Genomic DNA, 21,617 nt, shown 5'->3' on the forward strand with positions numbered 1-21,617 from the left:
TCTCAGCCCTAGATTTCAAATTTTGATTTGAAAACCAAATTCAGCCCAAATTAACAAATTGGGGCTGGAATTGAGTTCGAATCGAACCCGATTTGGATCGATTTGGGTCGATTTGGGTTCGAACGAGTTAATTTTGTAAAATTGAACTCGAATCGTCGCCGAATTGTGTCGAATTGCGCCGAATTGAGCTCGACGACGCTCGACGGGGTTCAATTTTATTTGATTTGGTTTTAATTAAATTAAATTTGATTTAATTTAATTAAATTGAGGCTTAATTCGGATTAATTTCACCTCGACAATGATCAATTGAGTTGATCGAGCGCGATCGAGCCTAGTCGGGCTCGATCGGGGTTGAGTCGATGCAAAAAAAATTCGTCAACAACAATGGCTCTATTTAGATTCGGTGCTAGATCTTGAAACAATAGATTATTTTTTGCTGCACCATTTATGAGATTTCTCTCAAAAATGTACAAGAACCAGTTGTGAATCTTCTCTCAATTGGTGATCCTGCATAGTTTGCATCAATATATCCTTCAATTTGTAAAGTATTATATCTTTTATGTACAATTTCATTGTTTGGACTTGATTTTATGATATTTAAAGATTCTATAAGCATCTTGGAGGTGAGTCCCTTTAGGTTGGTGCACGAATTGATTGATGATACTTATTGCAAAGGTGATGTATGGACCTGTGTGAAATAGATTATCAGTTTTTCAACTAATGTTCGATATTACCCCATGTCTATTTCTTTTCCTTTATTTGTCTCGAATTATGACCTGATTTAGTTGGGGTTTCTCAAGATTTGCAATCCGTCATTTTTGTTTCTTTTAGTTGATTTATGATACATTTTGGTTGAGATAGGAATATTCTTTACTCTGATTGAGCAAATTTTATGTCCAATAAATATTTGAGCTTGCCTAGCTCTTAAATCTCAAAATTTTCAATAGTATTTTTCTTGAAGGACTTGTCATCTCTATTGTCACCACCTGTAACAATTGCATATCAACATATATATTAAGAATTGAGATTTTATCATTAATGAAGTATTTTATGAAGGGGTATAATAGTCCTATTATAAATTACCCTTATTGAAAATTTGTTCTGGAAATTTATTTTGTTAGCTGACCATCAAACAAATGAGGAATACATTTAAATTTACCTAAGGTAAGCTAAATGTTATTAAATGAAATATCTGTATATATTATTAGGCTTGAAATTTCGGTACACTTCTATATATCAAAATATTCAAAATTAAAAATATAATTTAACAAAAATATTTTTGATGTTTTATGGAGATATGATAAAATGGGGTAAATTTTGAGGTAAAATTATGCTTACATTTTTGAAAATTTTCGGTATTATAAATTACCCTTATTGAAAATTTGTTATGGAAATCTATTATGTTAGCTGACCATCAAACAAATGAGGAAATTTTAGTTAAAGTTCTTCTTTCGCCTATGTTACCTCTTTTTCTATTATGTATTTCCAATTTTCTTTGATATAAGGGATTTGACAATTTTTGAGCTATTTATGATCAAAATCTAATATTCTCTCTTGTTCCTTAGTGTAAGTTAGATTCTTTTGTATGTCATTCATCATGTGAAATTGTCTGGTGGATATTTATTACCTATTTTCTTAGCAGTGACGTATAAAAATATTTTGAATATCTAACATGTCAGTTAGAAGAGCAAGCCTGTAAACATCCTTACCAATCTTCTCATTAACTTCAAAAGTTCCTGTATACCTAGGACTCAACTAGGGGTGTCAAAACGGGTTGGCGGGTCAGGTTCTGGTCTAACTTGAGTTAACCAGGGTCCAAACTGGTTGACCCTAACCCGACCCAACCCATGCGGGTTACTGGGTTGACCCGACCCGGGTGGGTTAAGTTCACGTGCATTTGCTCGTGTGTGCTACAGGAGCCTGCTGCGGTCTCAGGCGTCGATCACATCTTTGTTTCTTCCCATGATTATGGAGCTTGCTTCCACGCCATGGTAATCCCCTTTCATCATAAAAATTCACAATTTTCTTCCTCTTTTTCTTATATAACTGTATATTTTCTTCCTATTTGTAGTTGGTATCCTATCTTTCTCTCGTTGAAAGTGCGTTACAAATTAGTCTATCCATCAAGTTGAAAGTTTATATTTTTCCAAGGAGTGTATATCGATACCTATCTATCTCTGATGCACCTAGAATTTACATCTTTGTCTTCTTTTATGGAAAGATAGAGGTCCATTCAAAGGACATCAGCGGTCGTTTCTATAGCAGGTAACCTGGTAATGCGACGGCGCCGACGAGATGAGGTCACGCACTCATGGGCAATATTCCTGGGTCAACTCAGGTTGGTTTCGGTAGAGCTGTCAACATTTGACCTGACCCGAAAACCCGACCAAAAAATTTCGGGTTCGGGTTGACCCGAACCCGAACCGGGTAGGGTTCGGGTTAGAGATTTCAACCCGTTTGTAAAACCAGGTCGGGTTCGGGTTGACCCGGAAACCCGAAATCAACCCGATTTGACCCGCTGACTGAACTGCCCGCCGCGTGACTCGTATGATATAGTATCTACTCGTCCTTGGGGATCATATAAGAAGCCTTGGTCTCTTTCAGGATTGTCCATTCATGGAGGATAGGCCGGTTTGTTAAGCTTAACCCTTGGTGGTGTAGGAAGTAGTGGAATAGAGAAGAAAAGAAGGAAGTGGAGATTGGGGAATTTCGGCTAGGGCTAGCAAAGAGGCCTCTTGGATTTCGCTTTTAGTTTAGATGGAGGGGAAATATTCAAGTAAAAAAAATCTGAATTTAATTTCAGATTTTTGTAAGTGGAAAATGAGGGAATGTTTGAAATTCAAATCTCCCTTAATGGGGAAATTAATCAGGGGGGATTGCAGAGAGGGGCTGACGGTTTAGGGAATGGTTTAATGGGTGTAATTATTGGAGAGTGGATTTAATTGGAGAGAGAAAAGGCAAGGGAGGGGGTCTGCCTAGAGAGAGGGGGAGGGGAAATTGTCCACATTCATTGAATGTGTCTAGCTGCAATGTATGTGGGATTTAGAAACAAATTACAATTAATTTCATATTAGGAGTGATTTGTGGGGGCTTCCTATATTTTAGATTTATTAATTAGGAAAGGTTTTGAATTTCAAATATTATTTGGATTCAAATTAAGATTCTTTCTAAATCAATAGTAAGACTAATTAGGAAGGTAATAAAAGAATATTTGGAGGGAAATCAAGGGTTGGGGGATTGGTAGGCCGATAGCTATAGGGGTGAGGTTGGGCATGCCGTCGGTTGCGGGGGGGGGGGGGGGGGGGGGCGGCGGGCGTGGGCGCCTAAAAAAAATAAAAGTTTTCTATGGAAGAGTTGTAGTAATGTTTACTAGCATTTAGTATGAAAAATTGAAGATCTCACCATGCAAAATTTTTTGAAACAAACTAGGCTTTGAAATTGTTGCCAACTTTCCAATGTTTCGTTGGGGGAGGGGGGGGGGGGGGGAGGGGGGGGAAGGGGGGGGGGGGGGGGTGGAGAAGAAAATAACAATGGATAAGAACTGCGAGCCCGACCTCTATCGGCGGCTGATGGGTGATGCTTGGCCCTCTTCTAGGGTTCTCTCTTTTCTCAAGAGCTCACAAGAAGACAAGAACTAAAACTGAAAATTTCATTCATCAATCATTCATTACCTCCATACAATAGTGAAGACCTCTATATATAGGTCTCATAATAAGAGAAAAATAAAAGACTCAAATGCCTTTGGGGCTACAATATAAAAGAAATACCACACAGGGGTACGATGGTAAAACTGGAATAAAAATAAAAGAAATACAGAAATGCATCGTAAATTGAGACTCTGAATCATAGCTGTCGATCTATGATTCCTTTGATGGTAGACACGTCGAAATCTCCTGTTGATGTCCTCATCAATATCTATATATATTATTAGGCTTGAAATTTAGATACACTTTATATCAAAATTCTCGAATCTAATAAAAATATGTTTGATGTTTTATGGAGGTATGATAAAATGGGATAAATTTTGAGGCAAAAGTTATACTTACATTTTTGCAAATTTTAGGTTTAGGCCCCAATAAGCACCAGTTGACCGACCCAAACTTCTAATGGCAACAAATTATTTTGTTCAATCCAATTACTATGTTGGTTCAGCTTATGTAATTTATTTGGGCATTGGTTGTACTGGTTGGAGACCAATTTTTTTTTTCTTTTTGGCCAAAATATCACTACGGAAACTAAAAATTTGTAGCTAATCTTAGTTTTCCAAGTTTTAAAGAGAGTTATAGATCTTGGTTACATTATCCTGACTTCTAATCATTATATTTCCAGGGCTTACGTTACTAGGATAAAAAAATACAATGGATGGAAAACCCAATCCGTTATAATTGCAAGCAAAATTATTACTTAACCAAATCTGACCTAACTCGGTTGATCTGTGCACTATGCTTCTTTGATTTAACTTCCTGGTCTAAAGTAATCTGACCTTGGCCTTTGTATCGCTCATCTACCGGCACTCATGGGAGCATCTTACCAGATTTAATAAAGAATATGACTGTTGAAGGTTGTTTCAACTTTATTTAGTGAATTGAATTGTTGCTTACTTTCTATCTTGATACTTTTGGATGGTCTTTTGTGCACCCATAGAGAATGGGTCCTAGCTATCTCTTGTTCAAGGATCCTAGCTCAAAGACTCAAATAGGATTTCATTTTCTGATAGATGTCTACTTTCGTGCTTTTGTGAGTTGTTTGAGGTCCTATCATTGATCTCTTAACTATTTTAGTGAGGAGATGGTGGTTTTCTTGGTTTTCTTATAATGTTGTTGGACATATTTGTATTTGAGCTAGCCCATTCCTGCGATGGATAGCATACATGCTGGAGAACAAGTGCATATGTGCTGCATATGATATACTGGTCTGCTTTGACTGTTTCCCTGCCTGCTTTTGTTGAAAACTCATTGGCATTATCATACATTATTAAATTCTAAGAGAGTTTTTATCCATCCTTGCATTCCTTCTTTCAGGAATACAATCAGCACAAATAAAATTAATTATGGTTTCATTTGGGACAGCTTTTGATCACTGTTTTTTATTACTTTCAATTTTTTTTTTCTAAAAAGTTGTTTTAAAAAATAATAAAAAAGCTGTATCAAACAAAGCCAATATCTAGACTGCAGCTCCCTCCTTCACATGCACAGAAATCTATATGGACCATATTAGAGATCTGCATTTACTTAAGACATTATACGTTTGTTTGAGTAGCATTCTAACAATTTTTCTAGGTTCAGTCACGATTCATTGAAATAGCTTACTTTATCGAATTGATGCAGGTAATTATGCGCGTGCTATCGTCTCCTCCATTTCAAAATTATCGTGTCTGGTGGTCTCTTTCAGATTCCAAGTACGCAGGAACAGCTTTGTTAATAAAAAATCGTTGCAAACCAAAGAAGGTCTCATTCTCCTTAGACGGGAAAGGTGTGTTTTTAAACTTATGTAGCTTGCTCTTTATGAGTCTTTATGTACTGCTTGATTGGTGTTGTTGATTTTTAAAGTAAGTGAAATTTGTTTGGTGAGCATTGGAAAACAATGATGCGCTTTGTAATCTTATAAATGAAATATCAGATAAATACAAATTTAATAAATAAAAATGAAAGACACTTCGTTTTACTTGATCCATTCAATTTTGTCTCTTTGGCACCAATGATTCCGTCATTTTTTTCCATGATACCTATTTAGTATTTGGGTATTTCTGTCACATTAAGTAGCTAAGAACCATGGTCATAGTTTATAAAAGTAACTAAATGCTATACAACCAAGCTTAGCAAATCGATTCCTAGAAGATTTGAAAACATAATTGTCATTCTGAAGTACCTAATCTGTTGCTCTACTTGGGTATTTGTGTAAGCAGTAAATTTCATGTTGACCTTAGCTAACAAAGAGTTATGTGCTCTATCAACAGCACTTCATGATTCATTATTCAAAGGTTTTAGTCATCAGGGAACTTGTTAGTATTCCAATATATAATCGAGATTTAAGTTCGAAATCATTTCCTATGGAATTGAATAGTATTTTTGAAAGTAAGGTTCTCCCAAATTGATATTTTTTTTCAACATGGTCATCATCGAGATATTTGAATATTTTATTTTATTATTTGTACCTTGTCAAATTTGTCCTCTTGCTACTAGCAGATTAGGTTCAATTATTAACTTTTTTAGTTACCATTCGAGCAATGAACTTGATAGTTTGCATTTTTACAATGAATTTCTTTTGTAAAATGAATTTGAGAACCAGTGCAAGCATAAAATTAAATAAATTAGTGAATTTTACAGTGGTACACTATTTAAAACTTATATTTTTTAATGAATTAAATTCAAGTTTTTTCTTTATTTTAATCTGCACTGTATTCTCAAACTTAAAATTTAACTATCTTAGATATATTTGGTATGTGGGTATTTTGAATTTCTTTTAAATGGATTGCATACTTTTTGGCACAATTATATGTTGCACTTGCATGCTTTTTGGCGCATCGATATATTACACTTGCATGCTTTTTAATATACTTCACACTTTTTGATGTGCATACACAATGCACTTGTGTACTTTTAATGCATTTGCAAAGCTTATTCACTCTCTTTTTAATGACTTGCACGCATACGATGCACATACATAATGTAATTGTCTTTTTTGTAGTTTGACGGGTTTTAGGCTAAATCATGTTTAGTTCCTGCTCAAATTTGCCAAAATATATGATTTATTAAATCCTGGATTTAAGGCAAAAGTGCAAGCGGAGAATGAATAGGACCTAAGTTTATGTAGTATTTAAAGTTGTCACTTTCTATTTCTTTGGATTTAGGCTAAATCATATTTAAATCCTGCTCAAATTCAGTGAAGTATAAGATTTATTAAATCTTAGATTTACGGCAAAACTGAGAAGGATCCATATTTAAGTTTTTATAGGATTTACGGCTAGTTTGGATGCAGGATTTAGGCCGGTTATAGACAAGATTTGAGCTAAATCTTGCCAAATGCCAAAAAATGCAAAATTAAATCTCATGGTAAGTTTAAGCTCGACTTCATGGCTTTTTCGGTATTTTTTCCCTAAATCCCAGATTTCGTAAATTCGACATGTTGGCGGATTTAACTGAAGAAGCATGCACGAAGGGGAGAAATATCGTTAGCTTTGTGATGAATCCCGTCGCAACTTTCAATTTGATAACAAGGTCGTTGTCGGAGGAGGACAAGCTACACACTATAATACCAAAAATTTTTAAAATAAATGTAAGTATAAACTTCATCTAAATGTTAAATAATTTGCATTAATTTCTATTTTTTTAATTTTGAATATTTTGATATATAATAGTATATTTAAATATTAATTTAATTGTATAAGTATAGCTATTTAATCTATAGCTGTTTAATAATTTCAATAACAATTAAATTAAAACTGAAGTAATAGCTTATAGTTAATTAACAAGTGATGTAATAGTTCATTTATATATTAAAATACCTCTTCTGTAGCCAAACATCTTCCTTCTAACTTTTTGTTGCTGCTCTCAACTGTTCTTAGAGAAATTCAGCTCATTTTCAATCTTTTTTGCTTTCTCCACTAAGTCTAAGAACTTGTTGATATCAAAAAGTGCCAATGCTAGTTCCAGCTGGCTCCTAAGGCCTCTCAAAAAATCTGTGGCACTTCTCCTCTTGGGTGATGACATAATGAGGTGCATAATAGGACAAAGAAGTGAACTTGGTTTCATATTGTATAACTGTTTTTGAACCCTTAGTCAGATTGAAGAGTTTTTCTTGTAAAACTTATCTGGCTGAAGGAGGAATAAACTAATTTCTGAATACCCTAAAAAAATATCCCATTATATTCTAGTGATTGACATCTATCCAAAATTTTCACTCTGTTGTACTTGCCACCAATTTTTTGCTTCTCTCTTAGAACAAATGTGGCCAATTATATCTTTCTATTTTCAGGACATATTGTACCATCTTGGATCTTCCGTATCTTCAATAACCAATCCTCAACCACTATTGAATCACTTGCACCTTTGAATGCTAGGGGTTTAAAAGTCTGAAATAATTTTAAATGTCGATCCACTTCACTGTCACTTTTAGGTCTGGGTCTACTGCTAGTAAAAGACTTCTCCAGAGCTGCCATTTTATCCACCACTTGTGAGATCAGATGCACAATATCATGCAGTTCGTTAGACTTATTCCCTTCATTCATTTCTGTTTCTATATCTGGCCTGAATGACTGACCAATTATTCTTTCTAGCAATTATTTAAACATAATTATCTGTATGCATATAGATAATTTATAATGTATATACTCATTGTAATAAAGATAATCATTTTAAAGCATTAAATAAGCCTATTATGCAAGAATTCTTATTATACTAGAATGAATGCATAGTTTCATTCAACCTTGATTCAACCTATAGTTCTATATACATTAGATTCATTATCTTATCCTACTTGTTTAAATCCAATTATGCTTTCATTTGTTTTTGATTTGGCTCTAATACCAATTCCCTATAGTCAACAGAATGTAACATAGAAGGAAAATCTTAACAGATCTCATTCTGAACTATCTCTATCAGAATCAGGAAGTAAGAAGTAGTATATTCAGAATATTCTAATATGTCATAACCTATCAAGCATTTTATAATATAAGGCATATCAAAACTGTTAAAATTGACTTGCATACCCAAAAGTCTATACAGTTCCAACTCAGTTCTCTTTATACACCAAAAAAGTTTATATACACAAAATAGAAGTCAACTACCCTGATTACTATCCCGCTGGCTCTTCTGCAGAGTAACTATTGCTAATGAGATAGAGCTTAATGAAATACATAAGCAATGTATAATAAATGATAATAACATATTGACAATTAAGTTAAAACACATATAAATTTCATATTAGTTATAATAAATGCACAACATCACTTTCTGTCTTATTTACTGTTTAATACCTTTATATAAGTGATATGATGACTATAGGCTTTTGCACCATTCTAACTTTCTAATTCTAAGTTCGGTTTGAATTACTAACTTTTAGAATTGAAGCTGCTCTCTTTTTCAAGGTTGGATCCGAATTCTCAACTTTTAGAATTTCAAGAGTTTAGACTGATCTCGTCAGATCTTTTGCCTTTATTTGTGCTGGTCTATCCCTATATATAACTTATTTCACCTTTCTTATGTCATTCATTGTTAACAATCATAACATATGCTATTGATGTTACTATTTATTGAGTCAATAATTTATACATGAATAAACTGGAATGAATTGTTATCATAAATATAACAATTGTGAGGTTACAAATATATAAAATTTTACTATTTCTATGACATTGTTTGGGTATCTCACCTTACTAGGAGTTTGTTCTTCTAAATCCTATTCTCTTTTCCTCTTGTATACCACTTAAAAAATAAATTTTATTCATTTATGCATGCATGCATGTAACATATAAAATAACATAATTTATATGAAAATTTACCTAAAATAAACTCATTCAACCAAAATTTCACCTCTCACTCCCCCACTTCTTCCTCTCTACTTCCCTTCCTATTTATTTCCTTATTTTTTTTTGAATTTCTCTATCTTCACCTTACTGATTTCAGCAACACAGTAATTTCAGCCATTTTCCACAGCCTATGGCAGTCCGATGCTGTATTTCTCAACATATTTTAGCAATATGCAGGTTATTCAGACAAATATTTCAGCACCAAAACTGATTTCAGCAACTACAACCCTCACCTCAAATGAATTCAACACCATTCAATTGATTTCAGCAACCATACAGTTGTAATTTTACCTAATTTAAGCAAACAACAACTCATTTCAGCAAATATTAAGGATGCAACTACTACTACTACTGCATTCCTAAACTTCCTTCCCATATTTCCTTACCTGAAAATTCACCCACAGCGAGCTGCAACACTCACTCTGCAACCCCGCCTCCTCCAGCTCCCTGCTCTCCCACAACCTGTAGCCCTCGACAACAGTAGCTGCTACGAATGGTAGTGAATATCGTGATAATAAACGAAAGCCTTAAAGTCTAAAGACTTTCGTTTGAGTAGATATAAAACTAAATATATGGAGTGTAATTTTAATAATAATAGATCTAGTGGGGGATTGTGACTTTGGACGATCAAGTCATTAATAAGAGTTCTCGTTTTAGATATTTTGGGTCTATTTTTTAAAGTGATGGTGAAATAGATGGGGATATTATTAGTAGATTTCAAGTTGGATGGTTGAAGTGGAGGAATACATCGGACTTGTTGTGTGATAAAAAAAGTTCCTCTCAAACTTAAGAGAAAATTCTATAAGATGGTAGTGAGACTTGCATTGATTTTTGGTGCAGAATGTTGGCCATTAAAAGAGAAGCATAATATTAAATTAAGTGTTGCAAAGATGAGGTTGCTCAGGTGGATGAATGACTTTACTCTTAAAGATAATATATGAAATGAGCATATATGTGAAAAGGTTTGAGTAGCTCTAGTGGAATATAAGATTAGAGTGAGTCGCCTTAGATATTTTGGTCACATAAAACGATGATCTTCTGATGGCACAGTTAGGAAAGTAGATGTATTATGTTTCACTTATGTTAAGAAAGGTAGAGGTAGACCTAAAAAGACTTCGTTAGAAAATATTAGAAATAACATTTCTTTATTAGATTTAGATGAGAATTTAACTTTTAATAAGGCACAATGGAGAAAAAGAATTCATGTAGCCGACCCCACATGTGGGATAAAGACTTGTTGTTGTTGTTGTCGTCGTTGTATCCACTACTTCAGTCCAAGCACCCCTAGTCGTATGCGGATAAGGAGAATGAAATGAAAATAAGTTGACATTTAGAGGAAATTTATGCTTGCATTTATTTTGAACATTTTGGATATTTTACTTTGAATGGGTCGACGAGCCCATTTCATAAATGAGCAACTTTTGGTCTGCTTTTGCATGATGTCGTGTCCATAGCATATATTTTTCATCGTACTTGATTGAACTGCATGCAAGAAGTCCTTTTTGTATAAATTGAATATTCTTGACGTACTGGCATTGTCACATCCCACTTTGACTCCCCCCCCATACAGTTAACCATGAGTGTAACAAAAAGGATAATCTAGAGAGATATATCTGTTACTAACACCCATCCTGAAATACTTCTATCAAGATCAAGTGAGTAGAAAATAGCCTATCCAGATTATCCTAACACAACAAGGTTTTCACATCTTAATTAAAATGAATATTTCATAACTGGAAGCATATTTAAAATACATCAATTAAAATATATAACTTAATTTGTCTGTACATCTTCTACTATGACCTCTATGTATACCCAAAATGTATCTTCACAAAAAGTGCAATCAATCTTCCTGTCTAGTGCCTCACTGGCTCCTTCTCCTTTCTTGTAGTATAACTACTACTAATGAGCTAGAGCTCAATAAAATACACAAACATAATATAAGAAATAAGAAATATGTTTGCAGTTCATGGAGATTTATATAATAAGCGTAGCTGTACAAAACATCATTTATTGTTTTGTTTATTATTCAATACATTAGGCAAGTCATATGATGACTATAGGCTTTTGCACACTTACAACCCTCTAATTCAATGTTAGGTCCGTATTCTCAATTTTTAGAATTGAGAACAATTTTCTCATTTAAGGTTGGTTCCGAATTCTAACTTCTAGAATTGGGAGTGTAGGATATCTTTTTTATGGCTTCCCTAAGGTTTGTCACGTTGGGTCTTTCATATTTACTTGTACGGGCCTATCCCTCATATATGACTAATCTCATTAGACTTTTCATTTATCCTTTTAATAGGCTTCACATTTTCATAACAATCATAAAAAATGTCATTGCAATAAATACTTGATGAACCAATTACTAAATACATAATGAAAGTGAAAATAATACCATCACAATTATATAAAAATACGGTCACAATTATATGAAGCATTTCTATTTCCTATACCACAGTTTGGGTATCTCACCTCGTTCTCTAAAATAGTCGATTTGTTCTCCTACAGTATCCTGATGTCCTTTCCTCTTATATACAGCCTAAACATAAAAAATAAAAGTTATAATAAAAAACCTAAACATAATTTTTTTCATTTATGCATGCTTTCAAATAAAATAAAGCAAACAATGTAAACACCTTACAATTTAGCTCAATTTTACTCTTCCTCATTCAACCCAAAATTCCCTTTCCCCTACTTGCCTTCTTTTGTTCTGTGTTTCCTCCATGAATTCAGCAACAACCAACTGAATTTGTTCTCTTTACTGTTTTCAGTAACAGCAACATTTCAGCAAATAGCAGCAACAATTACTGCCTACTTTCAGCAAACCACAATAACCTCACCTGCTTTCAGCTTCCCCCCCCCCACACACACACACATTTTCTTTAGTGATTTCAGCAACCATTAATTTCAGAAATCCCTTCAGAATTACAGCAGCCGATTTTCCAAACCTTATTTCAGAAAACCTTGATTTAAGCAAAAAAGCACTTTCTGATTTAAGCAAACAGCACTGATTTAATTTCTGAAATTCCTGCAGCAGTCCTTACATCTTTTCTTTTCTATTTACTGGTTTCTGATTTTTTTTTTCTCAGCAGTCGCTGCAGCAGCAGCCAGCACCCGCCTCCCAGCTGTTCTGCTCGCCAGCTGTCTGTTTTGTTCATACACCAGAGAACGGGTGGGGAAATGGAATGGGAAGAAATTGTGGTTAATGCTTATTTACCTTACTCATATAACTATTAACATGCCAACTCCACTAACCCTTCCCACTAATACTAGCCGTAGGATCCAGTGGATCAGCCGTTGAAGCGATGCATGTGTTTGTAAGTGGGAAACCGGATTCTGCCACAACCATAATTAAAATTAATTAAACTACTACAGCACTAATGAATTAATTGACCTTTAGTTTAGTTAATTAACATTTAGTTCAGTAAATTTAATAACTTTTATTCTTGTTAAAAATAAAATTTTATGAAATTAGCTTTGTAATTTTACGGTGGAATGATGAAATGGAGTAACTTTGAGAAATAGTTATGCCAAAAACATTAAGCTTACATTTTGAAAATTCTGAGTATTATAGGCACGGTCCATTTGAGAACCCCACATTGACTAGTAAGTTTTTTTTTAATTTAAAGTGACTAAGTTATGCATGAGCTTAAGCCTATCATATGCAATTTGATGTCCAGATAGAAAGAGTCACAATCTTTGGATTAAATGGCTTCTTTGGACTAAGCGGTGGTATATGACAAGCTTCTGCTGTCAATTTAGATGATTCTTTATGAAGCAATTTATGGCCAATCACCACGTAGTATACTCTCTTATATTCGTCATATTAATACAGTACATGTAGAAACTGGGTTGAAAAAGTGAGCTTGCGTCCTTAAATTGATAATGGAAAATTTTAAGCCCTAGAAATGGAATGAAGCAGCAAGCCAATAAGTATCACACTAAGCATGAATTTCATATTGGTGACTTGGTTTAATATCGGCTATATCCAAATAGTCGGTCATTAGTTGTGATCAAATTTTAACCTTTTGGCACGTTTTTATGGTACCTACCAAGTTATCGGGCTGTGGCTTTAAGTTGTAGGCTTTAAAATTCATTTTTTTTTTCATGTATCTTGCTTCAAGATTGGCAAGTCTAATGGAAAAGCATGAGAACTTAGCCATTGTCAAGGTTTTGGTTTGATGGGCCCACTTGCCACATGAAGATGCAACTTGAGAATGTTGTTGCACATTGAAAGACAAATTTTCGAAATTCCAACCTTGAGGACAAGTTTCATGGGATGAATGATGGAATAACTGCAAACATTCCTATAACTATTTTCCTGATTATTGGATTTCTCTTCAAGAGTAAGATTGACGGTTCTCTTACTGTCATTGTGAAATCAATAGCCATCCTAACCTTATTAGGATGACATTCCATTATAAATGATATAGTTCATGCGGTTTGAAATCAATGAAAAATTATTATCTTACATTGTATTGCTTTTTTATTCTCTCTTCCGGGAGGCCAATGATCCTGTCAAAGTGATTATAATTTACTTGTCAAAGCTCTCCATGATAGATTGATTGTTGACCTAACATCAACTTCCAGCATTCAGGCTGGACTAGTAGTGGTGATTTTTATTTGTGTTATAAGTATCAGATACTTTATTTGGTCATTTTTACTGTATTCTTTATGATGTCATGAAAAATAAACTTCTCATATTGTATGTTCTTTTTTCAGTTGAGTAATTTTCCATTTTTCTAATTTAATTTCGTATTTTATTCCTGTCGATTTTGTGCTATATTCTTCTATGGAAACTTTTATACTACTTTTCTTTTATGTTTCCAGCTTCAAAGCATGAACCAGATGGGCGAGTGATTTTAGCAGAATTTGAATCATTTTTCTTGTTGAATACATACGTACCGAATAATGGTTGGAAAGACGATGAGAACTCATTTCAACGAAGAAGAAAGTGGGATAAGAGGATGCTCGAGTTTGTTGTCCAGCTAGATAAACCATTAATTTGGTGTGGGGATCTTAATGTAAGGTAATTTTCTACAATGACAGGGTTTAGAGTGGACTACCTTTTTTTATTTAACTTCTCCAATGGGCCACCTTCCTTTTCCATCTCTTTCTTTACGCTTAACATATTTCCATCCATTTCTTTTATATAATTTGTGATTTATTTCTTTCATATGGAATGACATGTTGTTTATTTTGTGCTGATGTCTATGCATGTTAGTAGTTGTTTGATCGTGTTATTTTTTACTGTTGGTTTACTTGTCGTGTTCCACTTGCTTAGCTTTCGTTTGAGAATCAATCTTCTTTACCTTTTCTAATCATATTGAAACAATATCCTTAACGTTATACTTAATTCCACGTTGAATTGAACGCGAGGCCTCAAGCTTGGGAACAGCGATCATAATTTAGAAGTTATTGAAGGTGTCCATTCTTGAGGTTTCTTATCTCTGTTCAATCTAGATATCTGGTCATGACATTTTATATTCCACCATATGCAGCCACCAAGACATTGACGTGAGCCATCCTGACTTTTTCAGCAACGCAAAGCTTAATGGATATATTCCTCCCAACAAAGAAGTGAGTTCTGGCTTGGAATGACAGTTAATGTGCAGGTTTTATTGTATGACTCTTATTCCTGCCGTATTATCAAGACATTCCTTTTTATCATGAATCTAGCAATCAAAAAGATTTTCTATCCTTCATTTGATGCTTGCTCAGCTTTCACATCCTACTGATGAAGTGGAGGAATTAGAGGAAAAGAAGAATACAGAAAATAGTGGAATGAATAAATAAAAATGAAATTGAGGGTTAAATGACACTGGATAAGTAACGGCCCCATTACTAGATTAAAGCACAAATTTTTTAACAATTAATTATAATTATTTTTTTCTCATTAAAATTTGTGGGGTTGGCATGTGAGTTTAAATTGAATATTTTGAAATTAAAATTTAGTTTGGAGTAATATCAATCAGCCTAAATGAAGCATTCAAGAAAGTAATTTAAGTCTTAATTGAATCTTTTAAATTGGAGTGGTATTATTTGTTTCTATGCTTGGAGAGAACTTTAGGACCCATCACCAGATTTGTAAAATATTTAATAATTGCTGCTGTTTCAGGCTAAATATCTATTGTAAGCTCCACTTCTATTTCTGGTGAAAACCCAGAAAGTTCCTCATAGAAAACATTAATATACTCATTCACTTTACTGATAATACTCACATTACCAATTGCATCATTGATGGCTGCTAATTTAGCCGCCGAAATATTAAGTCATCACTCGCCATCCATTTATTTATTTTAATAGATAAAATAGCAGATTAAATTACCTTTTCTCACAGTTAAAGTAAGAAACTTTATTATTAGGTAAGACAAATCTAAATTTTCCTCTTTTAACCCTCAATAGTAGGAACTTTTATTTGGTCCGGTGAACGTACGCTCCTCTACGTTCGGCCACCAATATTTTAGCGACACGTAGCATGAAGAAAAGTCGCCGACCCTTAAGTCGTTTGATCCCTAATGAATTTTAGTGTTACGGCCATCAATCATAGTATCCTAATGAATTTTAGTGTTACGTTTGATCCCTTAACTTAAGTCTCTACATCTTTTAAGTTTAGATTTGTTAAGGGTTTATTATTAGATTAGTTGGAATTGGTTTAGGTTTAATGTTTTAGATTTTTGCAATTCAATGATTATAAATGTTAATTATAATTTGATTAAGGATTAAGTATTTAATACATTTTAAAAATTAGATTATGATTGATTATTAATGGGTTAAGAACAACTAAACCTAGGAAAACGTGTCACTAAGTTTAATTTTGATGTCTCTATCCTATAGGGAGCATGCACCTTAAGTCTATGTTATCTAAGACTCAGTCCTTAATTTTTTTTGTTCTTAGGTGTCACTAAAGTTGTAGGACTAAAAGAAGTTTTGTTTTTTTAACCCTTAATACTTCTATGCGTATGTCAAAAGGTTTTAGGGATCTATGCATGAAAATATGATAATAAATAGCAAAGCAGTAGAAAGAAGAGAAGTGAAAAGAAAGACGACTAAACACGATAGGAAAAAAATGAAAATCAAACATAAAAGGAATGTCGGCATTATTGTTGTTTGGCACACTTCTTTGAAGCCAAGTGTGCCTATAAAACAACATTCTTCCTAATTCAACATAATATGAATAGGGAGAAGGGTGCTTTCAATGCCTTTTATTGTCCCCACATTCCAAACACAGCACTTGATACATTTAAAACGACTGACCAAATCATTATCTAAACAAAGCTCGAAACGGCGGAAGGGAACAAGCTCCTCAAAACCAAACTCAAGACAAGTCCTCTTTTTTTATATTTATCCAAAACCCTATTTTTAGAAGCAAACACCAGTAAAAGAAACTCAACTCAAGTAAGAAAGATCACCCATGTAAATAAAATCATTCGTTCTAAAACAAAGACATCAAAGAATCTTTCAACCCAAAGCCAATTATAAAACTTCTAATCCCAAGATTCACTTAAGATACCTTCCAAATGAAACTATACATAAAACTCTTATCAAAAAGAAAGTCAAAACACCAAAAACAATAAACTCTTCTTGACACAAAATCAACCAAGTACTTTTCTTCTTATTTGGTGTGGGGTAGAAATCCATGAAGCTTTACAACAAGAAGGTTTTATGAAACCCCTCTTTGTAAAACATTCGCGAAACTCAAATCATCCAACTTCTCAACATAAAACAATTTGCAAAATACAATTCACAAAATTCATCAAAAAGCTTCTCGATACAAAACAACTCACAAAATTTTTACAAAGCTTCCAACCATAAAGCCATTCATGAAACCTTTTAATACAAAACATTCCTAAAACTTCCAAATCATGAAGTCATTCACAAAACTTCCCAACATTCCAAAGAAGCACTTCTAGTCATGCAAAGAGACCTCTCAATGTAACATACTTCTCTACAAAACTATTCAAAACCGCAAACAACTAAAGGAGTATAAAAGAGAAAATTCTAGATGCTTACAAATAACGACACATGCGAAATTATTTCCTTCATTTCTATCAAAAATCCTCATAATAAAATCATACATATTCAAAGATGAGAATCAAAACTGCATTTTTCTAAATCAAGCAATAAATGATCAACTTATTTGGGTTTTGAAACTTGACTAAAATATAATCAAAAGAAGAGAGGTTTGGTGCAAAGACAATATTTCCTTATTTTTTTTGAAGCACATAAAAGAGCTCTCCAACACTTCTATTCTTGTTAAAACTCACCAAAGATATATAAACAACCATGACATTCTCTAACACGTATTTCTCTAAGTGGATTATAAAATTTTCAATCATAAAGCAAACAAGATTGCATTTTAACTATATATTCTCTAAATCAAAACATGAAGCATGCGAAATATTTGCGATAATACTCATAGACTTCACCTTTAATCAAGTGCAAAACCACTATTTGCCAAGAATTCAAAACCAACATCATGCTATTGGAAAGAAGGAAAACATGCATTTCAAATTCCCAAAGCTTTAAAGTGGAAATATAGTCTTAAGAAAGGTATTTCATTAAGTAACTAGCACATGACATGTAAATTGAGGTATGTGAGGTTATATATGGTCAAGAGAAGTTGAAACCTTCTTTCTGCATTTGAGAAAAAAAAAACGAAATATCCTTTATTTTTTTTTTATATTCATGAAATCAGTGAGTAAAACAAATCAAACTCATTTCCCTTTTTTTTATATATTGTTGCTGAGTTGCTATGCCAAAAGAAACCATGAGAAATAATGCCCAAACATCCATGGCATCAAGCTTTTCACATCACATAAAGAATCAACCTTGGTGCAAATATTTGAGATTCAAAGGGCCATGCTCTCTGATACGATACCATGTGTGAGTCAACCCCAATACCACGGAAACAAAAAGTAAAAGGTAACAAGTATAAAAGAGAGGTATCGATGGCATTGGAAGCCCTTAAGCAAAACAATCCTTGCTCACAAAAATCTTTGACTTAAAAGAAGAAATATTTGTATAACTACAGGTTTTATGGGTTATCGAAGTTATAAAGCTTCAACTCAAACCAAAATGTCACCACCTTCTTTCAATGGCTTTTCACCAAACATTTTGTATGCATACCATGAACAACGTCAAGGCCCTCTCCACTTATACATGACACTTAAACCACATGTTGCATGATGCAAATTAAACATAAATTTCCATAGCTTTTCTTCCACACAAAAAGGACATAACTTCAAACAATCCAAATTTTGTCATAGAACATAACTGTACTCATGAAGTCAACTAGCCGTATCCTCTAAATGAGGTACTCACAAGAAGAAGAGCATTTCATTAATCAAGCTATGAGAAGTTAACTATAAGAGTGAAAGGAAAGAAGAAAACTGCACAACCTCATTTTGATAGGTTAACCACTTAACCATTATCATTCCTGAAGAATAAGAGAATGAAGAAGTAGGAGAAGAAATGGAAGAAGAGGGAAGAGAGCAAAGTAAAGGATTACCTGCTGTTATGGAGAGGTTCGGCTAGGGAAAGAGGAGGTGAGCTTATGACCTTCCTTTTTTTTTGACGTGCAAAGGGCGGCGGAAGTAGGGGCTCGGTTCCGACCAAGCCTGCTTCGGGTGGGAGCTTCTCAGCCTCGTATGGATCTCGCGAATCCAGAGAAACAGATGGGGGCTTCGGTCTTCGGCGTGGTCTTCTCGGGGCGGCTTCACTTGAGGCGAACGAAGAGAGGGGCTTCGGCCCCTTTGCGATCCGAGGAGGCGAACAGAGAAGCTCAAGTGAGAGGGAGAAATCGAGAGCATGAGCCTTTCGCCTGGGAGCTTCTATGGAGAGAGAGGGAGAGAGACCTTCGGGTCGTACCCCATCGAGAGAGGGAGGGAGAGAATGAGGGCATCCATCAGAATTCGCCAACCGAAGGCTTCGTCCTCGCCTTCTAACATCTCTCCGCATTCTGCTTTGCTCCAAAAACATCGAAAAAAGGCCCTGCGACACTCGGGCTCACGCGACTGAATACTGCAGCAACGGTCGACTTCGGATTTTGGGGAAATCGGAGCCGTCGATGGGATTAGTAGATTTAGGAATTTATTCAAATTAAGCCAAAAGTAGACTGAAATTTATTTAGGATTAATTTGGGCTGATTTGAGTTATGTTTGTATATAGATTTGATTCAAATTGGCTCGATTTAGATTCAGGCTAGGTTCGATCGATTAAATCAAATCAAATTGAACTCAAATTGAAATCGATTTTGATCAAATCGAGCTCGTCGCAGTCAAAACAAACGACTCGGGCTTGAATGAATAGGGTCGAGTCAAATTAACATCAATTCGAATCGATTCGAGTTCGACTTTGGCTCGACGAGGTTCAATCGAATCAATCGAAGGTGCTCGAGAATATTCGAGCGAAAATCGAGGTCAACAGCGGCAGATCGAATGAACAAACTAGTTTATGTTATGTTAAACAAAAAACTGAAAGATAGACATCTCAAATTACATAATCAAGGAAATATTGAGAATGAAATTGACCCTTTGCTTGTTGATGAGTTACAATCTGATAATGAATGGGTTATTCCTAAGAATGCTGATGTTTTTGAAGTTGAAGCAGAATGAGAAACTCATGTCAATGAAGAAGGTAATGAAGCAACTACCCAAGTATATAAAAGAAAGAAACAAAGTGAGATTGAAGTTTCAAAAAAATTCAAAGGTATTCTTAAATATAATGAATTATTTTGTATGTTACTTTTGTTTCATTTTAGAGCTAATGAAATATTAACTGATATAGGAGATAAAAGAAAAAATATTATAGATGAAGAAGAGTTTGAGGATGACTTTGACATTAATTATGAAGATTTTTCTGAAGATAATCAAAGTGATGATGAGCCTGCTTTGGGTCTTGATCCTAAGGGGATGTTTTATTTTTAAGTGAGTTTATTTTAAATCTTGTATTCCAGTAATATTATTTTGAAACAAATCTTCAAATTCATAGTTGACATAATATTTTGTTATTTTTTGTCATTATTTATAATTTTAAATTAATTTATTTTAATCATTTTGAGGCTTACGCCTCGCCTCGCTTAGAAAAAATGCCTTGATACCTAAAGGCTCCAAACACTTTTTTTTTAATCTAAAGGCTCCAGACTATTCATTACATGAACCATTGAACGTTAGGGCCAAATCCCAAGTTGTTCATTCGTTTAGACACAAAATTAGCAAATGGTCTTTTCTCCCCTCTCATGAATGATGATTTGAAGTGTCTCAGGACTTCAAATATATCATTATATGAATCCTTTGACCTCAGGGCAGAATCCTAGGTTTATTTGATTTATATGTTTATGCGCAAAATCAACAAACAATCATCCATTCCTCCCATGCATGACGGTTTAGAGCACCGCAACACTCCAAACACTTCATTGCAAGAATCCTATACTCTTAAGATAAAATCCTAGGTTCATTCCACTTGTTTGTTGAGATAAAATCAAGAAGCAGTTATTTTTCCTCCTCAAGGATGATAATTTGAAGCCTCTAAAGGTTCAAAACAACATTATTATATGAGTCATTGGATTTTAGAACAAAATTCTAAGTTATCTATAGCTTTTTTTTGAGAAATAAAATCAATAAACAATCATTTACATCTTATTCATGCATGACTATTGGAGCGTCTTCTAACAACAACAACAACAACAACAACAACAACATCAAGCCTTTATCCCACTACGTGGGGTCGGCTACATGAATCCTTTTTCTCCATTGTGTCCTATTAAAAGTCAAATTCTCGTTTAAATCTAATAAAGGAGTCCTCCTATCATTATATGCTATATGTAAATTAATGGATGATTTTTTTCATTGGTTTTATGCTATATGTATTTGGGTTTTGTATTTTTTTTTATAAATTTTGTCATTTTTTGGTATTTATCTTTGTCTTACTCCTATCATTATATTGTTATAATATTTGTTTTATAAAAAATAATAAAATTAAATCCATAAAAATATTAGAAAATTGAACCTTAAATAAATATATGCCAGAAAAGCTTGAAAACTGATCTGGTTTATTGCTTGGTTCGACTGCTTTTGGTCTATTAAAG

At 33.9% G+C, this 21,617-nt stretch overlaps 1 protein-coding gene across 3 annotated transcripts in view; it reads left to right on the top strand.

Moving 5' to 3' along the window:
- LOC110101308 (DNA-(apurinic or apyrimidinic site) lyase) overlaps positions 1-21,617 on the top strand; it is a 75,008-nt gene that overhangs the window by 11,976 nt on the left and 41,415 nt on the right. For all 3 annotated transcript variants that reach the window (XR_003700270.1, XM_028693573.1, XM_028693574.1), the window contains exons 3-5: positions 5,328-5,472; positions 14,360-14,558; positions 15,031-15,109. Coding sequence is in view for 2 of the 3 variants with exons in the window: in XM_028693573.1 (XP_028549406.1) it covers positions 5,328-5,472; positions 14,360-14,558; positions 15,031-15,109 (423 nt within the window). In the remaining variant the exon portion in view is untranslated. The remainder of the gene's footprint in view (positions 1-5,327; positions 5,473-14,359; positions 14,559-15,030; positions 15,110-21,617) is intronic.

This window comes from Dendrobium catenatum, unplaced genomic scaffold, assembly GCF_001605985.2.
Source record: "Dendrobium catenatum unplaced genomic scaffold, ASM160598v2 fragScaff_scaffold_323, whole genome shotgun sequence".
Lineage (NCBI taxonomy): Eukaryota > Viridiplantae > Streptophyta > Magnoliopsida > Asparagales > Orchidaceae > Dendrobium > Dendrobium catenatum.